Here is a 25,579-nt window from a genome sequence, read left to right as displayed (position 1 = left end):
TTAGCATTTTGCCTAAATGTTAAACCACCAATCATAACGCTGATGATGGTCACACAATAAAGAGAGAAAGAAAAGAAACTGGTAATTTGAATGTTTTTATTTAAGTATTTAAAAACAAGCTGTAAAAAATAACATTAAAAAAAAAAAAAAAAATCAGCATACAGTAACGGAACCTATCGGAACAAAAAAAAAAAAATCTCCAACAATAATGAAATTAAATCGAGGGCAGGCAAGCACACAAACACATACATGCACACACAACCAGCCTACATACTGTAGGACAGTTTAGTGCCTTATTACAGCCAACTTTCACACATTTTTCTGTTCAGTAGCATACACTGTATACAGACACACGACCCCCCCCCTTACAGAAAATAATTACAATGAATAAAATTAAAACTAAGAAATCATAATAGCAGGTAGAAATACACCTGCAACTTAAACACTGGGAATGTTTTTAAAAATGAAGTTTAAAAAAAAAAAGACCAAGAAAAAGAAAAAAAAGAGACCCACATTTCTGTATTTTTTTCTTACAAACATAATTTCTGAATATATTCAAAATACTGCTAGACTGTTTTTTTACCCTCAGGAAATTGATGGGGAAAAACTACTTAAACGTAAGTCAGTGTTGAGATGGTGTTGTTGTGCTAGCTTGCAAGCAAAGATGCTTATTATTTCACATTTTAAAAAAGGATCGGATGTCTACCAAGGTGTGGGTGAGGTGAAAACTGATTCAGGGGCAAACTGAATTATAACCCAAGTAGTTATTTAGTGCTTTGTTCAATGCATGGGCAAAATGTGTTCCCTTTTTCCTTTCTACAATTTTGACTTTAAAAAAAAAACCCAAACAACAATGTTGGAATAGAAAATGTCGAGGTGGATGAGTAAACCATGGTCTTGTCCGATTAAAGCCAAAAAGGAAATCTCTTGATAGAAAAGAACAAACAAGTCCAGAGAGCCATCGCAACCGTCCAAGTCCGTCGTTTACTGGGCCTGAAATGAGACAAATATTTATTGTTTAGTCTTTGCTTTGTAGAGTAATGTGAAAATTCTGGCTCATATGGTGTGTGTAGAGTATATGAATAGACCCAATATTTCATGGCAGATAATAAACTGTCAACTGCCAAACAGTACTCTTAGTGTCACACTTTAAATTAGGTTTTTGCATGTTCTTAAACTTTGCTACTGTTGTACAATGTAAAGATCTGATTGAACTGAACGAGTCAAACCAACAGAAATGGTGGCTAGTTAAACGGCCTGTACACAAAGTGATATCCATCCATTTGTTGACTGCCTGGATGCTTCTCTAAGCTACAGTCATTTTACTACAATCCTCATGTTCCATAGTTCACCAATAAGGATTATATAGAAAGAAAGAAACAATGCAAGTGATTAAAACAACAAATAACTCACAATATCCCACTCTAAAAATCACAAAAAAGACACAAAACAGTCAGGGAACCTGACCTGCATCCAGGCAAAAATGCTGCCCCATAGTACCGAGTACTGAATATTAGCACTGTCAAGTTTTCAGAATTTTGGCATCGACTTGGTACCCAAGTTTCAGTTCTTGTGACGTCCCTTGTTATTGGCAGATAATTGTTTTTAGCTCACTAGACCTTGGCAGCTACAAGGTTAATTTTGGACTCTGGTTGTGGATGTATTACCTGTTGTCCTTGCTGTGGACCAGGTGCCTGTCCAGGTGCCTGTCCTCCCTGTCCATAGTAGGCAGCCTGCTGTCTGTAGTATTCGGCCCAGGCTGCGCTGTAGTCCTGCTGGCCTCCAGCTGCAGCCCCCCCTCCTCCTGCGGCTGCTGCGGCCACTGCTGTGGCAGTTGCTGCTGCACCTGGAGCAGCTGCTGCCCCTCCAGCTGGCTGGGCTGGAGAAACACAGTCATACACTCCTTTATTTCACAGTATACAACCAACACCAGTGTGACTGATTCATTTAATAGTAATAATTCCAATACCAATAGTACTTAATGTAACACAAGCAATACTCAATTCATTTCCCCAGAGATAACCTTGTAGTCTAAACCTCACAGTAGATCCCACTTACTCATGCCCATCTTTTTGTAGTACTCCTCCCAGGCTTTAGTGTAGTCTGGCTGACCCCCAGAGGCCTGTGCTGCTTGGCTCTGATCCCCTGGTGATGCAGCTGCAGGGGCTCCTGGAGTCTGGGCTGCCATGGCACCCCCTGGCTGTTGGCCATAATACTGTGCATAGTAGGCTGCCCATGCTGCATTTGGGTCTGCCGCTGCCTTACCTTATGACGGGAGGAAGAAAAATAGAATGAATAAAGACTTATTTAGAAGAATACACTTACATACCTGAAACCATTTACAGAGTTCCATACAAGATTAAAAAAATAATAATTTTAGGTGTTAAGTACAGAAACAGAAAAGTTGGGAAGAATAAAGGGACTTACTAGGGTCATGTGGACTTGGGGCTTGCCACTGCTGATAGGTGTTTCCCCAACCCTGAGGACAAAACTGGGGGCCACCAGGTGCGGCACCACTGGAGAGGAGGACAGCACCATTTAAAAAACGCTTTTTTATAATATTCTGTCTTGAAGGAAAAATTAAAATTCCTGCATTCAAGTGTCATTATTTCTGGATTGTACTTACTGAGGAGCACCACCAGGAGGCCCTGCATTATAAGGGTTGGGATTATAGGGACCCATTGGACCACCTGGGCCTCCTGGGCCTCCTGGACCAGGACCAGGACCACCACCGCCCCCCACTGGACACAACGGAGCCTGGAGAAAACAGGAAGAAGCCATTCAAACTTAGAATCAGCCAAGAGTGTGTGTTCTCTTTTTTTAACTGTGTAACAGGTTTGAACAGTTTCTCTCTTTGCTCTGTGAGTCACTTGAACGTACCTCAATCTTCTCTTCTATAAGCTGCTTCGCATGATCAATCTGTTGGGGGGACCCTCGGATGGTGAACAGCTTGAAGTTCGGGTCTCCATTTGGCGGAGGCTGACGAGATATCTCCACAAATGCACCGGTCTGTTGGTTGATGGATTTGACATTCTCTCCTCCTCTGCCGATGACAAGCCCACATTTGTGGGCAGGAATTGAGAAAGTCATCTCTCCTCCTGGAGGACCCCAGTTGCCCTGGCCTCTACCCCGTCCTCGCCCACCAGGCGGCATCCCTGCACCAGGACCTGAGGGACCCTGTGGAGATAACATACCTCACATTAGGTTTAACTGTTCAACAGCAAGGCTCTGTTTCTGTCATCAACACCTTGTACCTACCCCCTGTCCACCCTCCTCTCTGGCACGGATGCTCTGTAGCAGGTCAGTGATGATTGAGGCAGCATGCTCACACTGGTCTGGTGGACCCATAATATGGGCTATTTTATCAGGACCTGTACCATCATCTGTAAGGGATGACAAAGGGACAGGCACGTTTATTATTGGCAGAGGTTTGTACGGGGACTGAAATCAAAAGGATCAACTGTAAAGAGGAGAATTTCCATCAGTCCAGATGACTGACTTTTAAAGTCTTATGGATCCATATTTCTTCATACCTGGTCAATATTATAGTAGCTGCAATTTTACCTAGCTTCAGATGTAAAAGACACTGGAAATACAGCACAATTAAGATAACTACAGTAAGCTAAATACAACAAAATTAAAAGTATGTTTCCTGCCACCTAAATGGTAAAACATGATAATATTCCTGCAAGTAGAGAGCTCACCTGGTTTAAACTGTATCTTCACTCCAGCATCGCTCTGGATCTTCTTGATCATCTCCCCACTTCGGCCAATTACAACTCCCACAGAATGGCGAGGCACAGCTATCTGCAGAATTACAAAAACAAAAAGTAGTTGAGTCTCATCCATTCATTTTATAAATGTTTTTAAATATATGCATCACTCGTAACTTTTGTATTTAACAAAAAGGATTACTTACATCGATGCCACCGCCACCACCGCCTATGCCGCCACCACCTATGCCGCCGCCGCCACCGCCACCACCTCCGCCTCCTCCTCCTCCCCCCATCCTTGATCCATATTCACTCCGGTCTCCAAAACCAGCATGATCCCTGTCTCGTAGAATCTCATTGACCATCTCCTTAGCTTGCTAAAAAAAATTAAAAAAAGCAACACAAGGAAGATATGATGATTTGAAGGGTAAACAGGGGCAGAAAACATGTCCCACTTAGCCAGAACCTTTGACAGTGCTTAAAGAGTACCTGCACTTTGAAGGGGTCTCCAATGATGCGTAGGGGTTTATCAATGTTGGGTGGCTGGGATCCATCTTGAATGAGAATCATTTTAACTCCAGCCCGCTCCTAATATTTTGCAGGAGAGTAATGTTACACTGATTACACCTCATAAGTGAAACTAAAAATCAGGCAAAGACTTTTGATTAACAGCTTCTTTCTAATATTTGTACAGTAGAAACACTAAATTGAGTGACTAAAGAGTTATATCAAAAAGGTACCATGTGATTCTTACCTGTAACTGTTTGATGGTCTCTCCTCCTTTGCCTATAATAAGGCCGGCCTTGCCCGCAGGGATGATCATCTCCTGCATGGAACCTGACTGCCCATTGGTTGACTCATGACCCCTTGACACTATGTCATCGATAAGTGCCTTGGCTCTCCTGGAAGCAAATTCAAATGAAAGAAGGGTGATGAAATTATTGAATGACAGGGCATACAAGCAATTTAGTTAATGGTTTGCACTATTCCAACTTATTACAGGCAGTGCAAGAAGCCTTTGGCTCAATTCATGGATGTCTAGGGGATCAAGCAGTATGTCCTTTCAGAAGGCAGAAACTAACCTAACCCAACAAATTTTAACAATTATTCTGACAAGTTAAACAAAACGGAAATCCTAACATTTTTTTTCCCCTGTGCCCTGAGGTGAGCCGTTAACCACCACGGACTTCCACCCACCAGTTATTTATGGGGCAGAGCACGGCTGAGCATACCCACAAAAGTAGAGAGACATGCTTTATCTGTCAAAGTGCTCAGGAGTCAGGGACTACCCTTCAAGTTTTTGTATGTCTTGCAAAAGCGCTCTTTTTGGTTGTGAGTTAAAGTTGCATATTTTCTATGTTTTTTTTCCTCTTTCAACTTTTGGAGATTTAAGGAGTTTACTGGTGGACGTATTCACCTTACTTGTTGTGATTAGCTAGCCACTAGGTCCAAAGCTCCTGTACAAGTGATGTAAGGTTAAACACCAACACTGTTGAGTGCTATGAGAACTCAGTCTGCCAAAGTCACCTAATAGGATGGCTAAGTTAGCTGCATGCTAACCAGATAACAGCGGCTACAGTTAGCAGCTAAAGTACCTACCTGCTAACAAGTAGCTATACTTCCATTAGTAAACTCTGAAGAAAAAAAATTAAAAAAAAAAAATCACTGAAAGTTGAAGCAGAGCAGCCAGAGAAAATCAGAGGGAAAACAAGAAAATATTTATTCCATAATATATGATCCAGTCCACTAAAATTAGTGAATGAAGTTATAGTTAGAGACAGCTTGTTTCAAACAGAGGACAAACAGAGGCTGCATGAAGGGCAAGATAAGATTAAGATAAATAAAGTTGTTATTTAAGCATGAATCATGCAAACCTACTCTAGTGGAGTCTAAGAATATAGAGCTGGAAGTGAGCATAATAGGTAAAATCAGGTTTAAGCGAGAACTACGCTTTCTTAATAAACTTTAAACCAGCCGATAAACCTCTGGAGAAGCTGAATAGGGTTATTTCTTCATCTTTGAGCCAAGCTGCTAGACATCCATGAACAAAAAGTCCCCACAAACCAAACAGAGTGGAATAGTTGCATTGTTTTAAATATGAACACCAACTTACTGTACAGCATCTGGTGACCCGGTCAGAGAAACACTTCTTTCTGAAAGACCAGCACTGTCTGTGAATGAATTAAAAAAATATGTATCAATCCAAGAGCAACTGGAAAAGCCATTACATTTGGACTTAGTAATTCTGGGCTTAGCACATAGCTCACCGTGCGCAATCTGGACCTTGCAGCCAGAATCTTGTTGTATTTTGTTAATCTGTTCACCTCCTCGGCCAATGACTTTGAAGACAACAGCAAAGAGGTTTAGATGTTAGGTTGATCACTTAACGCAGCAACTCAAGCATCATGTCTATGGTTTAAATGTATGTGCATGTACTCACTTAGACCAACCATGCCATCGGGCACCCTGTACTCTTCTGTCATTGTGGAGGGCCTGGTGGCGCAAATAAAAAAAATTAAAAAAATGTATACATAAAAAGGATATTGTCTCTGTCACAACCACAAGCCCCCAAAATGTCCAGTAAAAGAAACACTAAAAATAAACCTGTACCTTTGTTGGGACAGAGCAGCTAGCTGAGCTCCAATAGCTGTAAGAGAAGGAACAAGTGGTGAGAGGCTGGAAACTGAGCAGAGCGAGTGCTTGCAATTGGATCAATGTGTGTATTTAACGTACACAATGCTGAATCTATTTCGCTCTGTGATGCTACCTTCTTAGCATCGGGTTCATCTGAAAACAGAAGAAAGCGTGAGTCTTACAATGTAGAGAAACAAATGCTGACAATGTGTTCGTTTGTGCTGATTTTTAACCTGCTTCTTCCAGGGATCGTTTCTGTGCTGCGAATGGATAGCTCTCAGCACCTCCGTTGTTGCTCACTGAGGGAACACCGTCTCCACCGATTTTAGCCGCAATCTAGAAAGACAAACACTGGATAAAGGTTCTGCTATACGTCCCCAAAACAGTGATGAACTCTCAGGGACCCAGGTTTTGGCTGGAGAATCTCAACAACAGACGTTATGATGCATGAAGATCAATTTACTCATGAGCACTACACTGACGAGGTCATCTGGGCCTAAAGACCACAAATTTAGAACGGAAAGCCTTTGTGTGAGCTGTTGAGTTTGAAAGACACGGGCATTTACTAGACAGGGAGGGTCTAGCAATGGCATTCATTTGCATCATGGGAAATGCAGGGTCTAGTCTTTGAGGCTTGACCTGGGCTCAAAATGAACTGTCCCACATTCTACCTTTAGTTTTCCCATACTTAACTATAGTCCCAAATGAAACTCCTAATAATTAATCATTTTGTTTCAGTAACTTGCATCACTCGGTACCACCATAGAAGTTCTGCTCTTTGTTCCCTACATACACTGCACTTATATCTGAATTTGAAGAACCACCCTAGATGTTTTGGCCATCAGTTATTCTTTTAGTCACTGGTTGAGTACATTTTTCTTAGTTATTTCTAACTGCATCACTGTAAACAGTTTCTGATTGGTACACGATGATGCAAATAAATAATCACAAACTCACTACAGAGACATCATATATTTGAAGTAAAACGATTTCTTGTTTAAATCTACAAAAAGGGAGGGAAGGATCAGAAACTATTTACATATTCGCTATAGGATCACCCTAATCCAGAGATCCGGAGAGAGAATGAGTTAAAAGGTCAAACGAACAATTTACATATTTACATTGATAGGAACACGCTAATCCAGAGATCTAGAGAAAGGGGAGCGAGGGGACAGGAGAGGGTGAGACCTTTCTACGTCTGATTTTGTGGGTGTAAGCATGTGACATTTGGCGTAAAGCACATGCTGGTGCCACCTCACATTTTTCAAATTTGCACACCTAACAATGAAAACGATATGTATCCATGACGCAACTTTAACTTTCCACTTTATTTTTGGCCCCGGAGGGAAGCTGCTTCTACAGCAAGGCATAGCGTTCATTTAAAATTGATCTCTCTTTAAAAGTCCTGATTTTTAGAGCCTGGAGCACTTATCTTTTTCCTTTTATAATTTATCATGGTTGTATTATGTTTATCTATTGCCTGAGTTGTTGTTGTATAATTTGGTCATCTTTTACAGCAGACTAAATCTACCTGTGGGTACAAATAAAGTAACCTTGGGTTAACATCAAATAACATAGGAATACAATACTGATTGATGAATGTAGTAATCTTATTGCTAATGATACATTGCTTTACTCTCCCACACACCATCTTTGTATCTCAGGTCCTATTTTTTGGGACATCCTTAGTTTTGAGCCCTGACCCTGCATTCACATCTCCTCTTTTTTTATTTTTCCTCACAAGTGCCTCAACTTAATGGAAGTGCAATCCTGAATTGCTTGAATCCCACTTTAATTTCTACACGAGTAAAGACCTTTATTAAAAGCTGAAACAATTAATTGATTACTCAATAGACAAAAAAAACAAAACAATCTACAACATTTTTTGTTTGTAAATTAAACAAAAAAGCAAACGTGGCCAAACATGCTTTAGTTTCAGTTTTCTATTTTACAGATAGAATAAAAACTCGATAGATTAATCAACAACGCGAACCATTAGTCGTGCTGCCCTAAATACAAAGACCTGTAAGGCAGTTTCACTCTCTCACCACTGACCGTGAGAGGAAAATCTCATTTAATTTAAGTCACTAACTTACTTTCGTCCATTTCATACTAGTTATGAATACAGCACAATAAGAGAGTCGGTGGAGCTCGTCTGCAGACATTAAAATGCCTCGACAATGTTAGTTAATTGTCCATTTGCTCTAAAATGGAGTTTCCCACATTGAGGAGGTAGAAGATAAATTACCATCCTACCATTAACTATAATAACTAACATAGCTAACACAGCTCAACCAGCTAGTCCGTTTAACCAACCCGCGGTCCCCGCTGTCGACCAAATCCTTTTATGTACATGAAACAGTGACCTACATTGCTGCCGCTGTTCAATCCACCATCGTTTTCAGCCGATCAGTCGACCCGGTCAGCGTGTTAAGACAAATGAATGGCACTGCTACTAGCTACTAGCTACTAGCTACTAGCTCGCTGGCTAGCAAGCTAGTAGCTAGTTAACTAAGGCTAACGTCACGGGTAATTAAGCTAGCTTCAGTTTCCCGGCAGCTAACTGTCTCGCCGGCTGTCTCCTCTGGTAGTCGAGCTCTCGGTTTATCTTTACCTGTCTAGCTCGTTGTACAGCATCTGCAAAAGCGTCGTTTTTCATCCCAGCGCCGACTCCGTTTGTCGGCAGAGCGCCGTAATCAGACATGCTGCTCACAAGGGGCAAATAGACACAGGGGGCAGGCTGAATAGCTTTGGCCGGGTCGAGCTGCGCAGAAGCGGGAAGGCTAAACAGGAGCGTACGGAGGACACCAATGTGAGTGAGGCTGCCTACCACGCCGGCAAACTTCCCTACTTAAAATAACCAATCAACGAACCTTGAACAGCCGGGTCTTCTTCTTCCTCTTCTTCCTTGTAGCGCGGGGTGTTGACGGCCAGTGTTATAAAGGAAACACACCGCCACCTCCTGGGCTGGAGGTGTACATGATGTGTACATTATATATTTATAAACTATTTTACAATAGGAAATATATTTTTTAACATCTAAGGTGGAAAAATAGAACTCGCAGTTGTAAAAACATGTTAAAAACAGTGGATAAGGGTTTCATGCGGAGACAATGCATTTTATCTTTAATAATAATAATAATAATAATAATAATACATCGTGTTATTGTAAGGCAAGAGGAAGCAAGGTCAACACAGCTAACTTATAAATAAGGCATGTGTCCCTTTAGCCAATCAACATTTATTTGTTTATTTAACACTTTGACAGAGGAAAGAAAGATTTCTAAAAAAACATCATATTAAATTATTTGTTGGGAAACCATGAGACGGACATGAGCGGTCCCTTTTGGCGTTATAGTTCCCCTTGCTTGCATAATTATTATACTGCACTGCCAGAGCTATTCAGTGAAACTTTACTGAATGGACAAGAGTAATTAGTGACAATGTTCTTAGGTACTGTTGCATGGCAACTAAAGGCAACAGGGTTGAAGCTCATAAGGACAAATTGCTGAGTATTAGTGCAGTGAGTTTATTAGGCTGTCGGGTTTATGGAAAGCTACCAATTCTCAACATTTCAGTTCTACAGAAAAAAAGCTTAATGGCATTTATTTAACAAAAGCAGCCCAATGCATGGGTTTATTAGCATATTCTATAATAAATACTGATACATTCAAAATGTTCATTGGCATTAAATCTCATTTGTTATTGTTTCATGATACAGACAAACTCTTTACCATAGTGTATATACATACAGTTTATGAAAATACTATGTGGCACTGGACCCAGTAGTGTGTTTCAAACATTAGAAAAAAGGACACAAACACACCTCTCTGAACAGGAAGACTTATAAAACATAAGAATTTTACAAGAGAGGTTATTGAGGGTCCTACTTGCTTGATATGGCTGTGTCAGTTTCACTACTGTAAAATATAAAGTCCTTTGTTGTGCTTCAGTTCAGTAGTTTTCTGTTGTTGTTTTGTAATTATTTCTGTACTTTAGTATTTGTAACATTGGTTTAAGATGAGTCAATCAAAGTCCTGACTCTGTAACTCCACCTGTGTGCAGCGACTTCAGGGTCCCCTCACTTACAGAACCGGAAATTGGATCAGTCCTCCTATCAATCCTTTATCTTCTCTATACATCACCTAGGAGAAAAGATAATGCTGTAGGAATGTAACATGGCTCCCAAGTTTGGTTCTGTTTGTTCTCAGGCAAGTTCATGCTCGTCTTCATCTGTCAAAGTCAATGCAGTAGCAGGAGGCTAGTTTATTAACTTTCACACAACTGCTGACATGCATTGCACTGCAATATATCACACGTGAAACTCATCACAGCAGCTGCCAGTTCAGGTGAGCTCCTCCAAATGTGAGCTGCATGGTTTATTTTCCATCCTATCATCCCCATCCTGCAAGCTCAAGACCTGTGATCACAGGACCATGTATTCATCACGAGCCAAGGCCCAGTTCCTCATGCATTGCCAACAGATTTGTTCGTGCTTGTAGTTGAAAGCCACCCCAAACCATTTAACCTTTTTCTACCCCTTCCCTTTCCCGCCTCTCCTACCCTCAATGTCCACTCCCAGGACTATCCTTGTGTATTCGTAGACGACGTAGGACACGCTGACAGCAGGGATGACTTTCAGCAGGTTAGGGGAAATTCCTCGATAAAGTCCGGCCAGCCCCTCCTGGGTCACGATGTTGTAGAGTAACGTCGACATGGAGAGTTTAGGGGATCCCTTCACTAAAGCTGAGGGGAGAGAAAAATAAGAGCTTCACTGATACATTCTGGTCTCTCACTACACAAGACTCTGGTGACACCTGGTGCTAATAAAGACAAAAGACCTGCAATTACATTACTGCCAGCTATTTTCCAAAGCATATAATGCATTGAGACCTCAGAAATGGTAGTTTGATAAAAGAAACCTTCACTCAGGACACAATTCCTTTTCTTAATTTATGTATGTAAACCAATGGCTCACAAGGAGGTATGAAGTCAATCTAGCAACTAGAATGCTTTGGAAAACAGTCAGCAGTAAGTTACAGTATATACCTTTACTCATAGTTTTATAGTGCTCGGGTTTGCTAAATTAGCATGCTTCCTTGCACATACAGATGGGTGATGAATTGAAGGAAAAACATGAACGTATTTGTGGAGAAATATAACAAATGCACAAGAGGGGTTGTTGGATGGTTCCTCATCTTTACAAGAAAAGTGAACGCACCTGTGTTGAGACGGTGCGTAGGGGGGAAAAAAAGTAATACAAATGACTGCTGAAGGTTGCTGTAGAGAAATGAAGCAATTCAATAAATTTACCTCAAGTGCCGACAGTGTGTAGGAGCTAATGTTTGTTACCATAAAATGAGGAAATATCTTTTGGAGTACTATTCAAGGACTATGAGTATCTATCACAAAGAGCACTGAAGCTTACACTAAGACACATTCTGATGGTTTTTACCTGTAATTTGCCACCCATCTGTATCTATATTAGTATGACCATCGTTATCCTGACCTTGTGCCTGCATCCGGGTGCGGATCAGTGCCAGCGGGTAACTTGCCAACTGTCCACAGGTGCTGGAAACAGCACCGCAGCCGACCAGTACCATAACCCCTGGGTCAGCCAAACCTCTGTTCCTGTTCAGCCAGGAAAACTTCAGAGTCTGTGGAATAGAGGTAGTGAGACTAAGGTAAATGCTAAGGAGACATACTGTGAAAGCTGTGTGCTTTCATGTCTCTCTGACCTCATAGACAGCCAGGTCTATGCCAGCGTAAGGCACAATACTCAGCATGTTGGGTAAATAGCCCTTGTAGAAGGCTGAGACACCCTCCCTCTGTATGATCTGTTTTGCACAGTCTGCTATTCCTGAGTATTGGCCTGTTTTCCTTAGTGTGAGACGGGTCTTCAGCACCTGTGGGGAAAAGGAAGAGAAAAGGAAAAACAACAAGGAGGAACAGAAAGAGAAAAGGTATCAGTCATTTCATGCAGAAAAGTGTATTTTCTTGAAACAATATGAATGTTTCTATGTGTGAATATTATTACCCTGATATTACCTCCATTGGGTAGATGGCTGTCTGAGCTATGGCACCAGCCAAACAGCCGGCAAGAAACCTCTCAGTAACCCTCAGATTTCTACTCTCATTACCGCCACGCATCACATGCTTGATCTATGCAGAGTTACAGAGCAAAGAAAGAATAAAGTAAGTAAAGTAAACATAATTTAAAACCCACAAATGATTTTATAGAATTGATGGAAAATAGATGCACTGTTGCTACATTTTGGGAAACAGACGTATTTGTTTGACAGATGAGAATACCACTCTCTTCAGTACGATAAACATGATGCTATAGCCAGCAGCCAGTTAGCTTAGCTTAGCATAAAGACTGGAAACATGGGGACACAGCTAGCTTAGCTCTGTCCAAAGGTAACAAAATATACCTACCAGCACAGCTAAAGAGGAATAATTAACACATTATATTCCATTTGTTTAATTGATACAAAAACCAAAGTGAAAAAAACATCACAGTGTGGGTTTACAGGGTGTTATGTGTCATACTATTTCTTGACTGGGAGGAGTGACTTTCTGCAGACCTGCAAGGCAACTAGAAAACAAGGAAAGGTCATATTGTCACTGTGTAGCGCCTGAACGTACATTGGTGAACACTCCTTCCTCTCTCCCCTCTCAGTTTCACAGGTTATTAATCTGGGTGATGGAGGCAGCAGCATTTCGGTGTGTTGTTACTTAGTTAATATTTCAGGAGTCTCCATGCAAGTTATGTTAATGTAATGCTATGCTTCTTTCATTTGGTAGAGGCATTCCTTCATCAAAGGTCATACGACATACATTTGTTGGGTTTTGGTGTGCTTCTCTATAAATCTCCCACAAAGTCAAACAGCATTAGAACAGTGTTGTTAAGATGTAATGATCCATCCTTCCTTTTATTAGTTTCCTTGGAGTCTTGTCATCGCCATGAGGTTGCCAAGCAACTTTCAGAAACCCCAAGAAATAGTCCAGCCAGTGTTTCCCTGTGTTTCCAGTCTTCATGCTAAGCTATGCTAATTATCTGCTGCCGGATAGCTTTGTATTTAGTGTACAGACAATTATTCCTTTAAACATTTGATGAATGGACAAGTAGTAAAGAGAATGTTTTTTTTGAAATATTCGAAAGAGAATGAGAAATCATTATAGATGCCTTAAAGACATATGGGAATTCAAAGATGAATGGATGTTCAGAGGTTCCAAAAAACCAAAACAATAAGGGAGGTCTCAAGTCTACTCCACCTGTTCATAAGCTGTGAATTTGATTGCAGTTTCTGGGGCAATTTTAAGAACATTGATTCCATTTCCTCTCCACAACGACCGCAATCCTCCTTCTTTCACCATGTACTGAAAAGTGCTCCGCACATTCCCTGTAAAATCAGTGGAACCGTGAACCTGGCAGAGTCAGATAGGAACACTTAGTGTAAAGCAGTAATGGCTGACTGAAGGTTCATTTCAAAGCTCTCTGTCACAAACCAAAGACAAAAAGAAAACTCACACATAGGCAGTGACACGTGAATGATCATTTTGTTTAGACTGATCTAAGAGATGAACTCATAACTGACTGACCTGTCGGAAGACTTTGAGGCGGTCTAAGGGAGCAGTTCCAGTCCGAGATACAGACCCAGCAATGGCTCCAGCCATCAGCTGCCGCCACACATAACCAGACTTCTTCTCCTCTTCAGAAAATTCATCTGGGACGGTTAGTTGCTCACCTATATCCAACATCTACTGGACCCGTGGTGGTTGGAATGAGGATTATGATAATAAAGGGGAGAGAGGAAGAAAGAAAAGAGTTGGAACATCAAAAAGGCGATGCCTGTCGGTCAGTCAGAGGTTCAAATCGGGGGGAAATTTCCTCTTAAAATACATTTTTTTCTTTGTTGCACAATATGTAATTGATTTCATTTATTGTTAAATTTCATGTTTCGTTGCTGGCTATGGATGACTGAAAGTACTTCAAACAATGTGCGTTTAATCGAAAGCATAACTTACTTAACAGATCCTCTAAGCAACTGATGTTTAACTCAACCACGTTGTTATTTAGATGTTAACACAATGCTGTTCTTGTTCAAGTGTGTGTGATCTCACCATTGAACGTTTCCAGTAGCGTGCCACATCCTCCATGTTACTGAGAGGGTTAAACAGGAAATAATCTCTCCACTCGTTCCAGTCAATGGTCATGGTACCGTCTTTGTCAATTCTGAGTGACACATAAACACAAAAGTTCTGAAATTCATATAAAGTAGAATCATTAAGGCACCCACTGACTTACAGAGGGTAGGAATCAATAATTTGCTCATGTTTAAAGATAGACGTGAAGAAACCTTTAATGCCTTGGTAGTAGTAGTATGAGAACACACCTAAGCTAACAGAGGAAATTAATGTGCAAAACTAAAGCTATTTTAAAGACAATGCATGTAGGAAATGCAGCAACTTCTCAAAGTAAAAGTACCAATACTGAACTCTTAAGGTGCATTCCAAAAATCCTAAGTGCCAGAAAGTTGTGAAAGCTATTATTTTCTCTTATGAAAAAGTGCAATGCACCAAAGCAACAGCAATAGACAACGTAACTGTCATTATTTCAACAGATTTTCTTATTTGAGAAGGGATGAACAGGAAACATGCATAAAGAGGAATATCAGATGGAAATAATCATCCAGGCGTTGATTATCAGAGCAACTACAAGTTCTGCCATCATCCCAAAACCTCTTCTAGACAGATGTAATCTAGACAGTGAAACTTTAATGTATCAGGATGCAAAGCTCAGATGTAGGATGTTTAACCAGCCATCTAAACTCACTAAATCAGTTCAAAATCTTTGATTGACTCCAACAAGTAATCATTTAGTCAGTGCACTTAGAGACCAGTTTTAGGGGGAAGTGGAATTTTTTGTCTTCAGTTTTGTTACTTCACAAGACAGGAAAAGGACTGAATTGTATCTTGGCTGTTGGTGTGACTGTGCAACATGGTAAAGCTTACAATTTGCTGCTGAAATCTGGATTCTCAATTTGAGCTAATCCTTTAGCCTTTCATTGTTTGTATAAACGTGTTTCTGAACTACTATGCACGATAGTTCAGTTGAGAGCAGTCCACTATATTACAAAGTTTCAGTGATGAGAGTTGTTAACATGCAAGCCAAGGTTTTATACATATATGTGATATCAGACATCAACATACTGTTAACAGACCTTTGCAAAATCCTGGTGGCATCCTGAAGGCTAATGTTCACACCGATAGTGTGCAGAGAGTGCTGGATCTCTGCTGCATCTATGTGACCTGCAAAGATCCACCAGTCACACACAGAGAGAGAAATTACAGTATGGAGAACATTTTCAAATCATATCAATATAAATGTTTTAAAGTAATATTGCTATAAATTATTATTTAAACTGTGTGCTGTGGGCTGCTACAGACCGTCATTGTTCCTGTCCAGGTTACGAAACATGATTTTGAGCTCTTTTTCATGGGTGCGAAGATACTGCGTAAACTCTTCAAAGTCCAGTACTCCATCCTGGTTGGTGTCCCCAGCCTTCACGAGCTGAAAACACAGACAGCCAGGACAGGCAATAATAAACAAATGTCTGGGCAGTTGGCAGATATTCAGTCCTGTTAGCCAGAAGCTAGCTTGTAAACCCCAGTGCAACAAATACTTTTAAATTACAGTCTGAAACCCTGATATCCCTTTATCCCTTTATTCTTAATTCTGCACAACTGCATAAGTTCAGCCTATTGGTGGAAATACAATAGAGTTGACAGCCGTGAAATACCACAAGATCAAGATTGCACTCTAGGTTTGTAGTCTTTAAATACTCCTCTACCTTGCCATCTGTCGGACAAATAAAGCTACAACATGTTGTGTAGTCAAGGAATGACCAAACTATATTAATTTAACTAATTTGTCTGTTGAACTATACAACACATTCAAATGTTACAAAAAATCTCATTGATGGTAGCTTTGCATTTGTGGGATTTGTTTATAAGAATGTTTCTGAAGGTTTTATTAATTAACAATTCATTAATTATTAATTTTACAGTGTAAATAGTTATATTTTAAATATGTATTGAAGGCATACAGTCTGTTTTTCATATGATCAGAATATCATTTATTATACTGAAAAAATTTTCTACTATGGTCCTGTCCCATTAGTGAAATCCTTTGTAAAAGTGGACCCAGGCTATAAAACTACCCATAATAAAGGTGGTGAAAAAACGAGACAGTAAGAATGACTAAAATGACACAACCAATGAGAAATGGTACAGAAGAAAAGGTTGACACTCAACGATGACAATGATCCATATGTGAAAAGATATGAAGTGTAGGACTGAGAGAAAGGTTATCATTCTCATCTTACAAAGTCCTGCTCCTTGTACCAAAATAGACAGCATGCTGCCCTTTACATGTGCAACACACACACACACACACACACACACACACACACACACACACACACACAGACACAGTCAAAGACAACAACTCATACCCTAAACCTAAAAGTCAAAAATCTAATTATGTATGTTGCGGGGACCTGCATTTTGTCGCCAAAACGGAGGCGAGTCCTCACAATGTGGCTGTGTAAACATGTTTATGTTCCCACAACATGAGTAATATATGTTCACATACACACACAGAAGAGGGAGAGAGAGGCAGCATGGCAGAAAGTGACAGTGAGTCTTCTTGGTGATCCACACACACAAACAGTCAAAGACAGACTGAGAGGTGAGAGACACCCTGTGTGTATTCATAATAAAGTTATGCTGTTGATGTCCTTGGTTTCTGCTGTTGCACAAACAGCAGGCAGATCATTAAGATCAAGGACAGCGGCATAACGAGTCAGCGCCGGGCCCCAATGCAAGAGGATCAAAGCCATCACAATCAGACATAACCTGATGTAATGTCAGTGGCGAATTAAAGAAGTTAAAGCATGCAGCTTTAAAAAGACCAGTAACAGCAAAATGCACAGATGACACCTGAGTTAAAGCTGTGCTATAGAAAGTAGTGATAATAGTAAAAGATAACAGTGATAGACTAGACTGCTTGACCAGATTAGTGTCGGAGCACTGTGATAGATTAAAGCTTAACTGGTGACAGTGCACATTCACACATATGAAATCATGATCCTTTTAATGACACAGCACAATGGCACATATGAAAAATGATTATAATCAGTGACGCCGCACCACATTGACATTATTGGCAAAATGTTTCATGTCTGCACACAGCCTGTAGATTGATTATTGTACAACATAAATGTACAGAGGTATGAGTCAATAAAATGTTTGTGTATGAAAGTGTTTCATCTTATTACATTGGCTACTGTTAACATGTAAACTGATTGGCTGCATATGATGTAGGTCCAGCTCACGTCAGTCAAGATTATAGCAGCGGTGCTGATACGAGCGGTCCGTTATGGGCCCTGGACAGCAGCTGGCCCCGATACAACTGCCTCACCTACATATACTGTAGTTACACTGATCAAGGAAGTTCTACATGATGAAAAATACAAAGGATCTCATGGCCTTCACTGGATGTTTAATGTGGAGGAGAGATCATTGGCTTCTCCGATTTATTATTAGAGAAGAAAATCCCTATAAACTCTCTGTATGTAAACTGTATGTGTGTGCACTGTGTGAGGGATTCAGGTGTCCTGCTGTCTCACCCTCTCCAGGGAGCCTTTGGAAATCCCTCGGCCTGCCAGTCCTGTCCGCAGTTCAAGGATATCGACATGTCCATCTTTGTTGAGGTCCAGCTGATCAAACAGCTCAGCCCAAAGCTTCTCCCTCTCCTGGTCTGGATCAGAAGATTCGCTGTCCTGGCAGCGTGCCCTGGGGAACCAAGTCCGTTGGGGTCCCATAACTGGTGTCAGTCAGAGTCAGCTGATGGGATACAGGGATATTGATTTTGAGGATCCACTGAAGGAGTACTTCACAGATTTAGCATTGCAACTCTATAACACTGTTGAACTCATAAAAAGGATTAAAAGGTGACATTTTTCTTTCCAAATGTTCCTCTTCCTTATCAAAACCTGGCATCTACTTTAGCCATAATGCAGCTCCACCACTGACAGTTTGGTTTGATATTCCAGTGAATTACGCTACTACTGGCTAATGTAGCCTCGAGCCTTGACAGAGATTAGGACCGGTGGACAGGGATTATAATTTATGGTATAATCCAATTAGTCCAGGTCTGTCAGCCCAGGCCAATGTCCACATTAACAACAGACCATATATATATAGTTTGTTGAGATATGTTTTCTGTTTAATGTTTATGCCAGTAATATATCTTTTTGTTTTATTACATCACACATACACAGTAGTAGGACTCCCCCTTTAGGAGAGTAAATAAGAAAAAAGATACATATGTATATCTACTGCACAAAACCATTTAAATTAAATAAAGTAAAAATATAACTTTCTGCTCCACAACCAGTGATAAGGGGTCACATGTAGACATAGCTTTGCTTGAAGGATTCAGTCAGGAAACCACTGATTTAGACTATGTTCCAGATTACATTATAACTGAATGGATTACATTGGATATACTGTGTGTTCCTGTTAGTTTGTATATTGTCTAAACATATGGCATTAGGGCAGTAGACACTTATTGCTGTTCAAGATGAATCAACAAGCTTGTTTGAATAATTCAGTTTGCATGACAGGACACGTCCTGGTTTGTGTTAAGACGTTCCTGTGGCCCTCTCTCCATCTGTTCTCATTATTCAGATGTTTCAAGGTCTGTGGGAGTTCATGGATTACCAAACATTCTGGGGGGAGCTGAGCAATAAGAGACGTTTGGTGGAATTATTGCCGATATATTGATAATGCATTGCATGCAAAGCACTGACTGTATAAAAATAAGTCGCTCATACTTATTCAGACATCTTCCATAGGCCTTAAGATCTATGACCACTCGATCCGTGCACTCCTATGGACGCTGTTAGGGTCTAATAATAAAACCTACGAGACCATTTTGTGACTCACTGTATGTCTGTGCCCATGGTCGGATGCAGAGGATCAGGACTCGAGAGGAACCAGCGGGTCCGGAGCTCTGTTTAATGGATCTGCGTCCGTCCAAGAACCGGATTTGACAGCAAACAAGCAGGTCCCCTGTGGATTGAGCGGGTCCAGAGAGGATCTGTGTTCACTACTATTGATCGCTCCGTCTTGTAGATGTCACAGCGACTCTCGCTGAGGAATCAGGAAGCGAGAGAAACACCGCCGTCCCCCAGCTGGTGGAGCCTGCCGACGGCCAAGTGTCAGATCCGAGTGTGTGTGTGTGTGTGTGTGTGTGTGTGTGTGGAGGATGTGCTCGGTATTAACATGCTGCAGGAGCCACAGACACTGGATTTAAACAGCATTGGCTCTGTGGCTTGTATCAGCCATTAATAGATAGCATAGCCCCGTTTTTATTATTGAGTACAGATACATGTGTTTGCTCCTGACATCACACAGAATAAAGATCCTCACCCAGGGTCTAGCCAGGATTTTTAGAACTAGGCCACCGATGTCCTGAATCCTTTACTGAGGCCATAAAGCCAAGGTGCACCCACTCCCCCCACTGGTGGAGGAAAAACGCTGCAAAAGTACCCTCTTGGATGCCCCTGCGGGAGATTAAACATGCGCTATGATGCCCTTCCAGTGGACAAAACGTGGTGAAGTGCCCTCTATGATGCTAATCCTAACCCTGAATAAGCTGTTTCATCACAAATGCATCACAACTTTCAGCAGGCTGGTGCCCTTTTCATTCTTTTCACCCCCGACCCTGGAACCGCCTCCACGACTGCTTCCCCCCTTAGAAAATTGCATGGACACAAAAAAAATCATTATAATCAACTTAAAAATGTAAATGTTGAAGTAAAACTAAAAATTTAAGAAACTTTTTGTTGGAGAGTATTTTATGTTATACGTTTATACTTAAAAATCCCCTCCAGACATGATTAAAGACTCATCTTTGAAAAGTAATTTGTCAGATTTTTGACGAAAAGCACAACTACCCCTTCTCCCCCCAAAAAAGGAAGAAAAGAAACTATGCATATTTCATAAATGCAATGTTTTTCATCTCAAAGATACAAACTCAGATTTAAGGTGAGAACAAAGAAGCATTCCCCGTTATATGCCTATATATGAATATATATGAATGTTATTTACCGTAATAGAGAAGCACTGACTGCAGTGAACCACATTAGATATTTACAAAACAGGCAATTAACAAATCAGAACAAAAGAGAAAACAGATTAATAAAAGGAGAGGGCAGATACAATGGTATTATTGTTCCTGCAGAGATACTATATATATTAAATGATGTTTTGTCTTCTTTTGTATTCATCCATCAGCATTAAACATTAACTCCATCCTGCAGCTCTCTGACTCCAGAGGTGAGTGATTTTGCCCGCCCACCTGCTCCTCCCTCATCACTTTATTCTCTTGTGTTAAACACTCTAAAGACCAATCTAGGTTTTGTTTATGACTGACTTTTTAGACTATTAATGATCCCTGACCAAGCGCGCACACACACACACACACACACACACACACACACACACACACACACACACACACACACACACACACACACACACAGACTGGAGGTCCCCTTGCTTTAATTTTCCTATTATATGTGCTGACTTGCTTGGTCTCTCCTGTTGACAGGGCTACATGGCCCATGAGCACGTACACCACCTCTCTCATTCAGCTGTTTTTAACTCTTTTCAGCTCCCATCTCTACACCTGCTGGTCTGAGGGGAACAGATTGACATATCAGATAGCAAACAGGTAGACTATATAAGCACACTGTAGTTTGAGAGGAAAGTGTCTACTGCGATCAAATACACCTCGACCTGTTCATTTTCCCTTTGCTAGTTTACTCAAACTACACACCTCAATGTGTAAGGGGCTCTCCTCTCTGCCCTCCTCATGCCTGGAGAAGTAAGTATGCAACCGGCTCATCATGTTGTTTTATGTGAATAAGTGAGAGTGTATTGTGGATGGTGTGTGATATCTTGTGCTTGTGTGTTTCAGGGCAAAGGAGATGCGGGTGAAGTTTAGCCATCTGGCTGAGACGCACCACAAGCACAAGTAAACATACTGACACTCATGTTTCAAATATGTAGTAAATCCACTCATGTGACAGCTGAACTGTTTGTGTCTCCCTCCTCAGGGTTCAGGATGGAAAAGCTTTTCAGGACTTGGAAACTCTGCTAAACAACAAAAGTAAGAAAGCCTTTTCCTTTCATTTCTTTTTATACAACTTTAAAAGTCAGTTTGTCGTTTGACCAACACAGCAGACATTTTGACATGTCACACTAGGAAAAGCATAAATATACATACATACATCACATTGCTTCAGTTTCAGGGTCCTGGTCTTGTGTCTGCTGGTTCACTGTCACACTGTGATCATCTGCTTGGACAGTTGAATGGAACAAAGCCACCATGGTGTAATAACACCTGTGATTTTCCTAGTATGAAAATTAAAATGTCGACTCTGAAAAGGTCTACTGATCGTCTTTTTCCCCTTTTCAAAAATTCTTCCATGTATAAGTATGTATTAAAACGCTGCAGCTAGTTTTATAATCATATCTTGTGTCTCTTCCATACACGTCATTCTCTACACAGTAACTTCATGCATTAACAGTAACTGAATATGACACCACTATATTATAACAATACTTTATTGTTCTTGTACACATTTCATATAATATGATATAAATAAAAAAATACAAATAAATCCACATACAGTTCACTGCAGACAGCTGAAAATCACAAAGGGCATAAAGGGGCAATGTTACACATAAAAGCCAGATTACTCATCATGACAAGTACTCAGCCTGTAAAAAGTTGTATAAATTCTTCTGTGGCTGTGGAGGAGATTGGTCAAGAAAATAACCCTGAAGATGTCCTTAGTGTTATCTTAGCTTGTGCTTAGAGACTAAAAATCTAGAACGGACAGCATGTATTACACACCAGGGAGTTTGAAAGAGTATTTATGTCTAATCATAGGGACTAGTAGGGGATATTTTGGCCTGTGCTGCTTTGATGTTGACCTTTTTAAAAAAAAAAAAAAAAGCCTCTTGTGAGTCCCCCAACTTTATGGAACACTAAGCCACTGCAGTATCCCTTTAAGCAGTGTAACTTCAAAAATGTTCATTGAAATTGTTTTAATTTTCCTACGTTTTACACACATTTTCCATGGCAGAGCCACGTGGAAGAAGTTATTTTATTGTAGATTTTTGAGGTTCTGGCTCTGATTTGAAGGTTTGGTCAAATATGTTGCTTGAGCTGCAGTTGAGTCACATTGACTCTTCTTGATTTGTCCCAGTTTCCTCTGACTCATTCTCCTCTCTCTCTTTTGTTCATCTCTCTCCCAGGTGCTCTGCAGGCATTTCGTGGGTTCCTGCGTTCAGAGTTCAGTGAGGAGAACCTCAAGTTCTGGCTGGCCTGTGAGGAGTACAGGGTTTCTCCTTCAAAGACCAAGGCCAGTAGCATCTACAGCCAGTTTATCAACCCTGACGCCCCGCAGGAGGTTGGTGGAGAGGAGAGTGTGATATAAGAGCCACACAGAGCATTGAAATTGTAAAGGACAAAAAATGATGAATGGGATTTATTGATGTGTACAGTGAGGATATAGAGCTTCTTTTGATTATCTGTTTCCTCCTCAGGTAAACTTGGACGCTGAGACCCGGGAGGCTCTGTTAAATCTGATGGACTCTCTGTGTGCCGACACGTTCAACAAGGCACAGCAGGGGATCTACAGTTTGATGGCCAAAGACTCCTTCCCCAGGTTCCTGCGCTCTGCTCACTGCATGGAGACCATTAGGGCTTTCTAAACACACACACTTTATTACCACAGGCCTGCTTTAGAAATCAGTGCTGATGACTCTGTGCTTAGCATGTTGATTGTGTTTTACGAATTATTTTAACAACTAGCTTGTTTTGTGATTGTTTTTGGTCGTGCTGTCCATGTGCACTGTATGATGATGCATGCTGTTGTTGTTGTTGTTAAGACACTGAGTTGTTAAAAGTGTCACATAGAAACCTCAATTATGAAGATTAAATGTAGATTCAACTACATTGCACTTCTGGACTGCATAAGCTACAAGGGATTTAAATAAATGCCTCATAAAAGAGAACTCAGTATGTGGTATTTAATGACATCTGTATCTTTTTTTACATACACATGATTGTATATTAACTCTTATTATTTCATATAGAAGTTTGCCACACTCGGTCACAGGCTGCTTGAGAGTGTATGTTGACTTGACATTAAAACAGTTCAAACAGTGTTAAGTCTTATCACGGCCACCTTGCTGTCACACTGCTGGTCTGTTTCTAAGTCGGTGGGAAAATTCAGGTCCACTTTCTTTGACAGTGTTTATTAAAGACAAACAACCCGGGTCACGCCTCAGCTAAACGGCTTCACCTTGGCTTTTTAGTCCAATATATTAGAGGCTTACTTTAAAGCATGGTGCAAGAGTGCATCACCATGGTAACCTACAGTAGGCTGCCTAGTTACACTGCTCTTGTTCTTGCTGTTCGGCTATTTGAATTCAATTCATCCATTAAAGGATAACTGTACACAGGTTTTACAAAATAGTTGAACAAAGTGTTTTGTGGCTTCAGAGGGAGCTGCGTGAAGTGTGATCAACCGCCTCAAGTGATGTCACTTAAGTCAACGTCAGTTAGACCACAAATTTGAAAATGAAAAAAAAGAGTTTAAGGGAAGTTACGCCCTGCTGTAAACCTGAATCTCTGATCGAACTGTCATTGGTCAAGTTGTATTGTGGGTAATGAAGGCAAAATGTGTGAAATAAAAAGCAAGGTCCCTCTGGTTCTGCTGTGTCGATTTGTATCTTTTTCTAATCTGACGCAACAGGAGTCCCACAGCAACTCTCCTACAGTACTCTTGTTACAACACCACACTTGGTCTGACTATTGCAGGTGGCCAGTTCTGTGGAGATTAATCCACTCTCAAAATAATGCCACTGAATCCTACAGTGTAAACGCTCTTACAGTTTGTGCCTCTTTATCACTGATACTCAACAAACAGGCTGCCTGTCGGAGTACTGGGTTGTCCATGTAGCCAATTCACATAAACCAGCAACATATGGGCATATATGTGGGAATCAACACTTCTCTGAGCCTTGGTTAGCTGAAGTCTTCTGTCCCATCTTCTATAAAATCAGTTGTCAATTGCTGGACTTTACAGGAAAATGCCAGCCACCTTACTAATGATCTTTCTTTTTAAAAACCCAGCATTTACAAAAGGATTGCATTCAAATGAGCAACAGAATAGCTAATTAAAAAAAAGTTAGTTTCTGTCTTTATTTCTTAAATTTTACCTACAAGATTTTAAAATTTTATTTGAAATAAAGCTTTTTGACAGACTGGAAAATCCCCCCCCCCGAAAGAAAAGAAAATCAGTTTTAGGCTGCAAGACTGCACAACCCGTGGATTCAATACCATGAATAATATTACAATTATCTGTGATGGCTGGAATCTATTTGAAGAGTGAGATGGACATATCTCAAAGGATTCTTGACATTGACAAGTACAAGCTTTATATTTCAGTTAAATGCTTTTCCTTTTACCTTTTCTGCTACTATGAGCAAATTTCCACAGTAATCAATGATTACTTTATTATTATTATTATATTATTACTCATTCTTCTTATAAGTAAGCATTTTCGCAGCTGGGTTGGAATTGACACAGTGAACTGATACACCCAGTTTTGTGAAGCAAGCAACACAAAGATACCCAGTATGTGCTGACCAGGTAAAAGTGAAGATGTCCCTGACATGTATCGAATATATCAATCATCAAACATTATGTCAAGCATCTTTTCCGCTCATGTTTACTCTCATTACGGTTTTCTGTACAGTCAGAATCAAACACAGATTTTAGGGGGGTAAAACCCTTCAGGTCCTATAACAAGATGGTTTCTTAAGTTTCTTCACGTTTTAAACAACAGAAAGCAAACACATTTCATGAGTCAGTAAAGTCATGTGGTGCCCCCTACTGAAGGTTTATATAATTGTCATGGTCCAGTAAAGAACAACATATCCTGAATGTCTCTTCTGTTATTTTATACACTTCTTTGTAAAGTCAAAAACGAAATAATTGGTATCTGTACAAGAAGACCTATTTCTACATGCCTGAAGTCAGCTGAAACATTCATGAATCAAAAACATCAGGACAGCTG

General features: G+C 40.5%; 3 protein-coding genes across 7 annotated transcripts; 1 reads left to right on the top strand and 2 right to left on the bottom strand.

The window, feature by feature from the left end:
- Positions 1-82: 82 nt before the first annotated feature.
- On the bottom strand, positions 83-9,208 carry khsrp (KH-type splicing regulatory protein). The gene is made up of 18 exons (XM_051385131.1): positions 8,962-9,208; positions 6,581-6,683; positions 6,447-6,500; positions 6,324-6,360; positions 6,154-6,206; positions 5,981-6,052; positions 5,827-5,884; positions 4,468-4,615; positions 4,203-4,301; positions 3,920-4,090; positions 3,705-3,807; positions 3,259-3,383; positions 2,881-3,177; positions 2,627-2,757; positions 2,428-2,516; positions 2,059-2,265; positions 1,668-1,879; positions 83-993 (listed from the first exon to the last, which is right to left on the bottom strand). The coding sequence occupies exons 1-18, from the start codon at positions 9,049-9,051 to the stop codon at positions 985-987; spliced, it is 2,058 nt and encodes a 685-aa protein (XP_051241091.1). The 5' UTR covers positions 9,052-9,208; the 3' UTR covers positions 83-984.
- Positions 9,209-9,856: 648 nt separating this feature from the next.
- slc25a23a (solute carrier family 25 member 23a) lies at positions 9,857-19,505 on the bottom strand. Of its 4 annotated transcripts, XM_051385143.1 has the most exons (12): positions 19,365-19,505; positions 18,044-18,260; positions 15,801-15,924; positions 15,575-15,662; positions 14,475-14,586; positions 13,953-14,111; positions 13,626-13,778; positions 12,396-12,509; positions 12,086-12,253; positions 11,857-12,004; positions 10,911-11,093; positions 9,857-10,492 (listed from the first exon to the last, which is right to left on the bottom strand). In XM_051385143.1, exons 2-12 carry the CDS (start codon positions 18,236-18,238, stop codon positions 10,482-10,484), a joined length of 1,455 nt encoding a protein of 484 aa, XP_051241103.1. In that variant the 5' UTR covers positions 18,239-18,260; positions 19,365-19,505; the 3' UTR covers positions 9,857-10,481. The 4 variants fall into 4 exon arrangements, with proteins under 4 accessions (XP_051241103.1, XP_051241102.1, XP_051241104.1 ...); XM_051385142.1 differs by having other exon boundaries at positions 9,857-11,093; XM_051385144.1 differs by lacking the exons at positions 15,575-15,662; positions 15,801-15,924; positions 18,044-18,260; positions 19,365-19,505 and having other exon boundaries at positions 9,857-11,093; positions 13,953-14,114; positions 14,475-14,566.
- Positions 19,506-19,691: 186 nt separating this feature from the next.
- si:ch211-196h16.12 (regulator of G-protein signaling 5) lies at positions 19,692-24,317 on the top strand. Of its 2 annotated transcripts, XM_051385152.1 has the most exons (8): positions 19,692-20,468; positions 20,718-20,759; positions 21,097-21,156; positions 21,244-21,309; positions 21,403-21,459; positions 21,542-21,594; positions 22,749-22,903; positions 23,040-24,317. In XM_051385152.1, the coding sequence occupies exons 4-8, from the start codon at positions 21,266-21,268 to the stop codon at positions 23,205-23,207; spliced, it is 477 nt and encodes a 158-aa protein (XP_051241112.1). In that variant the 5' UTR covers positions 19,692-20,468; positions 20,718-20,759; positions 21,097-21,156; positions 21,244-21,265; the 3' UTR covers positions 23,208-24,317. The 2 variants fall into 2 exon arrangements, with proteins under 2 accessions (XP_051241112.1, XP_051241111.1); XM_051385151.1 differs by lacking the exons at positions 19,692-20,468; positions 20,718-20,759 and having other exon boundaries at positions 21,026-21,156.
- Positions 24,318-25,579: the final 1,262 nt, after the last annotated feature.

This window comes from Dicentrarchus labrax, unplaced genomic scaffold (assembly GCF_905237075.1).
Source record: "Dicentrarchus labrax unplaced genomic scaffold, dlabrax2021, whole genome shotgun sequence".
NCBI lineage: Eukaryota > Metazoa > Chordata > Actinopteri > Moronidae > Dicentrarchus > Dicentrarchus labrax.
This window is presented reverse-complemented; position numbering and strand designations above follow the sequence as displayed.

What these genes read in the sequence shown, in the direction of transcription:
- si:ch211-196h16.12 (XM_051385151.1), top strand. Translation starts at nt 21,047, where the DNA reads ATGAGCACGTACACCACCTCTCTCATTCAGCTGTTTTTAACTCTTTTC. An exon ending in ACATATCAGATAGCAAACAG is followed by an intron (nt 21,157 to 21,243) that starts GTAGACTATATA and finishes TCCCTTTGCTAG; the next exon opens with TTTACTCAAACTACACACCT. An exon ending in ACCCTGACGCCCCGCAGGAG is followed by an intron (nt 22,904 to 23,039) that starts GTTGGTGGAGAG and finishes TTTCCTCCTCAG; the next exon opens with GTAAACTTGGACGCTGAGAC.
- slc25a23a (XM_051385142.1), bottom strand. Translation starts at nt 18,238, where the DNA reads ATGGGACCCCAACGGACTTGGTTCCCCAGGGCACGCTGCCAGGACAGC. An exon ending in CCAAAGGCTCCCTGGAGAGG is followed by an intron (nt 15,925 to 18,043) that starts GTGAGACAGCAG and finishes CTGTGTTTTCAG; the next exon opens with CTCGTGAAGGCTGGGGACAC. An exon ending in CAGCCATCTACCCAATGGAG is followed by an intron (nt 12,254 to 12,395) that starts GTAATATCAGGG and finishes TTTTCCCCACAG; the next exon opens with GTGCTGAAGACCCGTCTCAC.
- khsrp (XM_051385131.1), bottom strand. Translation starts at nt 9,051, where the DNA reads ATGTCTGATTACGGCGCTCTGCCGACAAACGGAGTCGGCGCTGGGATG. An exon ending in ACGATCCCTGGAAGAAGCAG is followed by an intron (nt 6,501 to 6,580) that starts GTTAAAAATCAG and finishes TTCTGTTTTCAG; the next exon opens with ATGAACCCGATGCTAAGAAG. An exon ending in CAAGGTCCAGATTGCGCACG is followed by an intron (nt 5,885 to 5,980) that starts GTGAGCTATGTG and finishes ATTCATTCACAG; the next exon opens with ACAGTGCTGGTCTTTCAGAA.